Raw genomic sequence first — 8,294 nt, forward strand, 5'->3', positions numbered from 1 at the left:
ATCACAGAAATCACCACTCCTGATCACAAAAATCAGCACTCTGATCACAGAAATCACAAGCACAATACACTGATCACAGGATATCTAGAACAGACTCAAGACGCCACATTGAAAATCACTGGGGACGGCCCGAGGAGAAACTGGTGATGATCTTACGTAGAAATCGCGAGCTCTCAAACACCCCATAACGTGGCGTTAGACGTCTACGCCGTCCGTACATCACTGCCAACGAGCTGAGAAGCGGGACATGAATTCCCATGTACTGATCACTGAGAACATGGAGGAACTCAGCAGAGAACCTGAAAACGGCATTAAGCACCATGGTTGCTGAGTGGATGGGGGGGGGCAGCAGTAAGGTGATCTGACTGATAGCCATGACTGTGATAGATGGTCGAACTGTGTTGTTATGGTTATGGTTAGGTTATGGTTATGGTTATGGTTATGGTTGTGTTTAGGTTATGGTTATGGTTAGGTTATGGTTATGGTTATGGTTATGGAACTGTGTTGTTATGGTTAGGTTATGGTTATGGTTATGGTTATGGTTAGGTTATGGTTATGGTTATGGTTATGGTTAGGTTATGGTTATGGTTAGGTTATGGTTAGGTTATGGTTATGGTTAGGTTATGGTTAGGTTATGGTTATGGTTATGGTTATGGTTAGGTTATGGTTAGGTTATGGTATGTTATGGTTATGGTTATGTATGGTTAGGTATGGTTAGGTTATGGTTATGGTTACGGTTAGGTTAGGGTTAGGTTATGGTTAGGTTAGGGTTATGGTTATGGTTATGGTTAGGTTATGGTTATGGTTAGGTTATGGTTATGGTTAGGTTATGGTTAGGTTATGGTTATGTTATGGTTATGGTTAGGTTATGGTTAGGTTATGGTTATGGTTATGGTTATGGTTATGGTTAGGTTATGGTTAGGTTATGGTTAGGTTATGGTTATGGTTATGGTTATGGTTAGGTTATGGTTAGGTTATGGTTAGGTTATGGTTAGGTCCGTAGGACCATATCAGCATTGGGAATTCACTTCATTTTAGGATTTTTTTTCTTCTTATCGTTTAAACAAGGAAAACGTTTTTCACGTTAGGAAACATTTACTTTTGTCACATCCCTACCAGACGGACGTACAGACAGAGAGACAGACAGACAATCAGACAGCCAGCCAATCAGACAGACAGCTAGCCAGACACTCACACGCACACACACACAGACAGACAGACAGCCAATCAGACAGCCAGCCAATCAGACAGCCAGCTAGCCAGACAATCGACACACACACAGACAGACAGACAGACAGACACCATATTGGGAAAAAAAAATGCTTATTGCAGAAGACAAACAGACAGCAGACTATGGATTCTAGACAGCGATCCTTGTCTGCACCATATTGGATGAACGAGTGCATGGTCATGATGCAGTACTCCATGACAGCTGTTAGTCTGACTGGCACTTCCACACGACCTAAGGGCTCCGTTTGGCTGGAGAACGCCACGCTCCGGATCATCCCTTTAACAACATGGCTGACGACAGCTGCCAACTGGCATCACTTTTAAAGACACCGATGTCACTTTTCAGTTGATGCTCCATCGTTAGCCTGCACAGGCTAGTGGAGGTTTCTATGGTTACAACAGGAGGGCACTATGTCCTAACGATAAAGAAAATGAAATGTCATTGAAAGATATCTCTCAACTGTCAGAAGACATCCTGTATTAAATTGTGCGTCATGGATGGGTTTATCATGGGGGGCCTATTTCACTGCATCAAGCCAAACTGTCTCTGGTAAGGATGAGTGCAGTCTAACCATGTCTTTGGGGCTGACTGGGTCAAGAGCTACTTATCTCTCGGACTGGTGTGTCTGGTCTGACCCACTGGAGTGCTCTCTGTGGGTCAGTCTCACAGTTCTCTTTGTCTGTGCGCCTGTGTGTCTGTCTTGCTCGACAGAGTCCGTTATACAGAGTTACATTGAAAACCTGTCTGAAGTTTATCAAAAACTGCTGTGGAGGAGGCAGCAGAGGAGGAAGAGGAGGAGGTAGAGGAGGAAGAGGATGAGGATGTAGAAGAGGAAGAGGATGAGGTAGAGAGGAAGAGGAGGAGGTAGAGGAGGAGGATGTAGAAGGAGGGAGGTAGTAGAAGAGTAGGATGAGGAGGATGAGGTAGAGGAGAGAGAAGGTAGTAGAGGAGGTAGTAGAGGAGAGGAGGATAGAGGAGGAGGAGGTAGAGGAGAAGGTAGTAGAGGAGGTAGTAGAGGAGGAGGTAGAGGAGGAGGGGAGGTAGTGAGGAGGAGGAGGTAGAGGAGGAGGTAGAGGAGGAGGAGGTAGAGGAGGATGTAGAGGAGGAGGTGGTAGAGGAGGAGGAGGTAGAGGAGTTAGAGGAGGAGGGTAGTAGAGGAGGAGGGGTAGTAGAGGAGTAGGTAGTAGATGAGGAGGTAGATGGGGAGGTAGAGGAGGAAGGAGTAGAGGAGGAGGTAGTAGAGGAGGAGGTAGTAGAGGAGGAGGTGGAGGAGGAGGTAGTAGAGGAGGAGGTAGTAGAGGAGGAGGTAGTAGAGGAGGAGGTGGAGGAGGAGGAGGTAGTAGAGGAAGAGGTAGTAGAAGAGGAGGAGGTAGTAGATGAGGAGGAGGTAGATGAGGAGGTAGAGGAGGAGGGTAGTAGAGGAGGAGGTAGAGGAGGAAGGAGTAGATGGGGAGGTAGAGAGGAGGAGAGTGAGGAGGTAGAGGAGTAGGTAGTAGAGGAGGAGGGTAGTAGAGGAGGTAGTTGAGGAGGAGGTATTGGAGGAAGAGGTAGAGGAGGTAGAGGAGGAGGTAGTAGAGGAGGAGGAGGAGGTAGTAGAGGAGTAGGTAGTAGATGAGGAGGTAGATGGGGAGGTAGAGGAGGAGGGTAGTAGAGGAGGAGTTAGAGGAGGAAGGAGTAGAGGGGGAGGGTAGTAGAGGAGGAGGGGAGAGGAGTAGGTAGTAGAGGAGGAGGTAGTAGAGGAGGTAGTTGAGGAGGAGGTATTGGAGGAAGAGGTAGAGGAGGAGGAGGTATAGTAGAGGAGGTAGTTGAGGAGGAGTATTGGAGGAAGAGGTATAGGAGGAGGAGGTAGTAGAGGAGTAGTAGAGAGTAGAGTAGTAGGTGTAGATGAGGAGGTAGATGAGGAGGTAGAGGAGGAGAGGGGTAGTAGAGGAGGAGGAGGTAGAGGAGGAAGGAGTAGAGGGGGAGGTAGTAGGAGAGGAGGAGGTAGAGAGAGTAGGTAGTAGAGGAGGAGGTAGAGGAGGAGGAAGTAGAGGAGGAGGTAGTAGAGGAGGAGGTGGTAGAGGAGTAGGTAGTAGAGGAGGAGGTAGTAGATGAGGAGGTAGTGAGGAGGGAGGTAGAGGAGGAAGGAGTAGAGGGGAGGTAGAGGAGGAAGGAAGTAGAGGGGAGGTAGTAGAGGAGGAGGTAGAGGAGTAGGTAGTAGAGGAGGAGGTAGTAGAGGAGGGTAGTTGAGGAGGAGGTATGGAGGAGAGTAGAGAGGAGGTAGAGGAGGGGGAGTAGTAGTAGAGGAGGAGAGGTAGTAGAGGAGTAGGTAGTAGATGAGGAGGTAGATGGGGAGGGGTAGAGGAGGAGGTAGTAGAGAGGAGGAGTAGAGGAGGAGGAGTAGAGGGGGAGGTAGTAGAGGAGGAGGTAGAGGAGTAGGTAGTAGAGGAGGAGGTAGTAGAGGAGGTAGTTGAGGAGGAGGTATTGGAGGAAGAGGTAGAGGAGGAGGAGGTGGTAGAGGGAGGTAGTAGTAGATGAGGAGGTGAGAGGAGGTAGAGGAGGAGGAGAAGGAGGAAGTAGAGGGGGAGGGTAGTAGAGGAGGAGGAGGGAGGTAGAGGAGTAGGTAGTAGAGGAGGAGGTTAGAGGAGGAGGAAGTAGAGGAGGAGGTAGTAGAGGAGGATGTAGAGGAGTAGGTAGTAGAGGAGGAGGTAGGTAGTAGAGGAGGTAGTTGAGGAGGAGGTATTGGAGGAAGAGGTAGAGGAGGTAGAGGAGGAGGTAGTAGAGGAGGAGGTAGTAGAGGAGTAGGTAGTAGATGAGGAGGTAGATGGGGAGGTAGAGGAGGAGGTAGTAGAGGAGGAGGTAGAGGAGGAAGGAGTAGAGGGGGAGGTAGTAGAGGAGGAGGTAGAGGAGTAGGTAGTAGAGGAGGAGGTAGTAGAGGAGGTAGTGAGGAGGAGGTTATTGGAGGAAGAGGTAGAGGAGGAGGAGGTGGTAGAGGAGTAGGTAGTAGATGAGGAGGTAGATGAGGAGGTAGAGGAGGAGGGAGGTAGTAGAGGAGGAGGTAGAGGAGGAAGGAGGAGAGGAGGGGGAGGTAGTAGAGGAGGAGGTAGAGGAGAGGTAGGTAGAGGAGGAGGTAGAGGAGGAGGAAGTAGAGGAGGAGGTAGTAGAGGAGGATGTAGAGGAGTAGGTAGTAGAGGAGGAGGTAGTAGAGGAGGTAGTTGAGGAGGAGGTATTGGAGGAAGAGGTAGAGGAGGTAGAGGAGGAGGTACTACTACCTCCTCCTCCTCCTCTTCTACCTCCTCCTCTACTACCTCCTCCTCTACCTCCTCTACCTCTTCCTCCTCTACCTCCTCCTATACCTCTTCCTCCTCTACCTCCTCCTCTACTTCCTCCTCCTCTACCTCCTCCTCTACTACCTCCTCCTCTACTACCTCCTCCTCTACCTCCTCTACCTCTTCCTCCTCTACCTCCTCCTATACCTCTCTCCTCTACTCCTCCTCTACTACTCCTCCTCTACTCCTCCTCCTCTACTTCCTCCTCCTCTACCTCCTCCTCCTTTACCTCCTCTAACTCCTCTACCTCCTCCTCTACTACCTCCTCCTCTCTAGGTGGAGGAGGTAGTAGAGGAGGAGGGTAGTAGATGAGGAGGAGGTAGTAGAGAAGGAGGGAGGTGGAGGAGGAGGTAGAGGAGGTAGTAGAGGAGGAGGTACAAGAGGAGGAGGTAGAGGAGGAGGAAGTAGAGGAGGAGGTAGAGGAGGTAGTAGAGGAGGAGGTACAAGAGGAGGAGTAGAGGGAGGAGGAAGTAGAGGAGGAGGTAGAGAGGTAGTAGAGGGTAGAGGAGGTAGAAGAGTAGGAGGAGGAGGTACAAGAGGAGGAGTAGAGGAGGAGGTAGTAGAGGAGGAGGTAGTAGAGAGGAAGAGGTATAGGAGAGGTAGTAGAGGAGGAGGTAGAGGAGGAGGAGGACGTAGAGCAGGAGGTAATCGAGGAGGTTGAGGAGGAGGAGGTAGAGGAGGAGGAGCTAACACAGCTAGGGAGGAGGGGACTGTTGTGTGACCCGCCAGCTAGATGTTAGCATCCTGCAGAGTTTGCAGAATGCAATTCTGACTTACTTATATCTCCTTATGCTTCTAATGGTTCTACAACAGCGGGGGTTTTACAGCTTGTTCCAACAGCACACTGTTCAGCCCTAATATGTTGGATAAATGGAAATGGGATGAGAGGAAATGAACTGAAACAGCAGAGTGTTGTTTCAGGGGCCTGTACAGGAGGCTATGTCATGTGTGACTGTACTCCTAGCAGGAGAGGAGTTAAGCACACAGGACAGAATCCTCAACCCTGCTGTAACTGTGTTCTCACGTGTCCGTTAGCAGACCTGACCAGTAACAACACATTATAGAAGCACAAGGGGAACTACAGTGACATGCCTTTGATAGTCAGACATTAAATCTGTCTGTATGCACCATACAGGCACTGAGCCAGACAACAACACAAAGGCTGGACACATCTGATTAACTGGTGGAGGATCTCTGACCTCTGACCTATAATACAGGTTGTTGGAGGATCTCTGACCTCTGACCTATAATACAGATTGGTGGAGGCTTTCTGACCTCTGACCTATAATACAGATTGGTGGAGGATCTCTGACCTCTAATACAGGTTGTTGGACGCTCTCTGACCTCTGACCTATAATACAGGTTGGTGGAGGATCTCTGACCTCTGACCTATTACACAGTAAACAATAGTAGCGATAGAACCATCATGCTCCACTTATCATCTCCTTAGTGATGATTCTTAGACTAAACAGATTAGACATAAAGCCTCTCCTTAGTGATGATTCTTAGACTAAACAGAGCTCTCTCCTGCTGCCCTCCACTGTTCATCATTAGCCTTGGCCCAGCGCCTCCAAACAGCCTCCTGCTGCCCTCCACTGTTCATCATTAGCCTTGGCCCAGCGCCTCCAAACAGCCTCCTGCTACCCTCCACTGTTCATCATTAGCCTTGGCCCAGCGCCTCCAAACAGCCTCCTGCTACCCTCCACTGTTCATCATTAGCCTTGGCCCAGCGCCTCCAAACAGCCTCCTGCTGCCCTCCACTGTTCATCATTAGCCTTGGCCCAGCGCCTCCAAACAGCCTCCTGCTACCCTCCACTGTTCATCATTAGCCTTGGCCCAGCGCCTCAAACAGCCTCCTGCTACCCTCCACTGTTATCATTAGCCTTGGCCCAGCGCCTCCAAACAGCCTCCTGCTGCCCTCCACTGTTCATCATTAGCCTTGGCCCAGCGCCTCCAAACAGCTCTCCTGCTGCCCTCCACTGTTCATCATTAGCCTTGGCCCAGCGCCTCCAAACAGCCTCCTGCTACCCTCCACTGTTCATCATAGCCTTGGCCCAGCGCCTCCAAACAGCCTCCTGCTACCTGGGTCAAGCAACTCCACTCTCTGTTTCATGATAACCATGTCACCGCCATGGAGGAGGAGGAGAAGGAGGAGGAGGAGGAGAGGAGGAGGAGAGAAGGAGGAGGAGGAGGAGAGGAGGAGGAGGAGGAGGAGGAGGAGGAGAGGAGGAGGAGGAGGAGGAGGAGAGGAGGAGGAGAGAAGGAGGAGGAGGAGGAGGAGGAGGAGAGGAGGAGGAGGAGGAGGAGGAGGAGGAGGAGGAGGAGGAGGAGGAGGAGGAGGAGGAGGAGGAGGAGGAGAGGAGGAGGAGGAGGAGAGGAGGAGGAGAGAAGGAGGAGGAGGAGGAGGAGGAGGAGATATCAGGAGATACTTTGAGATATCAGCTGATGTAAGAAGGGCTATATAAATACATTTGATTTGATTTTGATTTGATCTGCAAACTCAGGACTTGTAAGAGGAAATGACGTGTTAAATGTACAGGAAAGAGAAGTACAACAGTAAAGTGCTCTTACCAGAAACAGTCACTTGAGCCGTTCTGCTGACGATGGCTCCCACCCCATCCAGCCTGGCCAGACACTGGTAGAGCCCCTCGTCAGGTCGGTGGTGTCGTGAATGAACCACGTTCTGGACCACTAGAGACCCGTTAGGGAGCTGCTGTCTCCTCTCGTCCACCACGGCGCTGAGCAGCACGCCGTCCTTCTTCCAGATGATGATTGGAATACCCTGGTCTGACTGAGCCTCACAGTCCAGCTGAAGAACACCGCCCCGTAATGTCACCGGTCCTGGGGTTCCAGAACGAAGCTGAAGTCCACGAACACCTGGGACGATGAGGAGGACTGTGCACCTAGAGGGAGGAGAGAAACAGGAGGAGACCAAAGTATATGAACAGCGGAGCAGACTGAAGATGAGACGATATTCAGCAACTCTTGGTAGGACAATTACATACCCTTAGCTTGTTTCAAAAATCAACGTTTATTTGTCAAATGCTTTATCAGGGTCTCAGAGCATCTCAAGCCCCGCACCATCCTGTAGAGTTCCCAGGTACACACTACTTCTACAGTAGACTGTTCAGATGGAGTAGCCGTTGTCCTTTAGTGAATACTGAACCTCAGGTTCATCATTAGCATGGCTGACCTGCATTCACAGGTCCTATCAGACATCTATCATACTAGCACCAATATATATTACAGACCCAATCAGATCTACCATGTGCCTTTTACTGAGGAGTGGCTTCTGTCTGGCCACTCTACTATAAAGGACCTGATTTGGTGGAGTGCTGCAGAGATGGTTGTCCTTCTGGAAGCTTCTCCCATCTCTACAGAGAAACTCTGGAGCTCTGTCAGAGTGACCATCAGGTTCTTGGTCACCTCCCTGACCAAGACCCTTCTCCCCCGATATCTCAGTTTGGCCAGGTGGCCAGCTCCAAGAAGAGTCTTGGTGATTCGATTCCAAACTTTTTTTCATTTAAGAATGAAGGCGCCTGTGTTCTTGGGGACCTTCAATGGGGACCTTCAATGGTGCAGAAATGTTTCGGTACCCTTCCCCAGATCTGTGCCTCGACACAATCCTGTTTTGGAGCTCAACAGACCAATTCCTTTTGACCTCATGGGCTTGGTTTTTGCTCTGACCTCATATAGACTATAAGACTATCAGAGTGTGCAAAGCTGTCATCAAGGCAAAGGGTGGTACTTTGAAA

The 8,294-nt window shown here is 50.2% G+C and overlaps 1 protein-coding gene across 1 annotated transcript in view; it reads right to left on the bottom strand.

Moving 5' to 3' along the window:
• Positions 1 to 7,725, bottom strand: part of LOC109881724 (netrin receptor DCC-like) — a 351,830-nt gene extending 344,105 nt beyond the window's left edge. The window contains 3 exon segments of the mRNA XM_031802667.1: positions 7,111 to 7,377; positions 7,380 to 7,442; positions 7,701 to 7,725. Of these exon segments, the coding sequence (XP_031658527.1) occupies positions 7,111 to 7,377; positions 7,380 to 7,442; positions 7,701 to 7,725 (355 nt within the window).
• Positions 7,726 to 8,294: the final 569 nt, after the last annotated feature.

The sequence above is a fragment of the Oncorhynchus kisutch genome, linkage group LG23 (assembly GCF_002021735.2).
Source record: "Oncorhynchus kisutch isolate 150728-3 linkage group LG23, Okis_V2, whole genome shotgun sequence".
NCBI classification, from domain to species: Eukaryota; Metazoa; Chordata; class Actinopteri; order Salmoniformes; family Salmonidae; genus Oncorhynchus; species Oncorhynchus kisutch.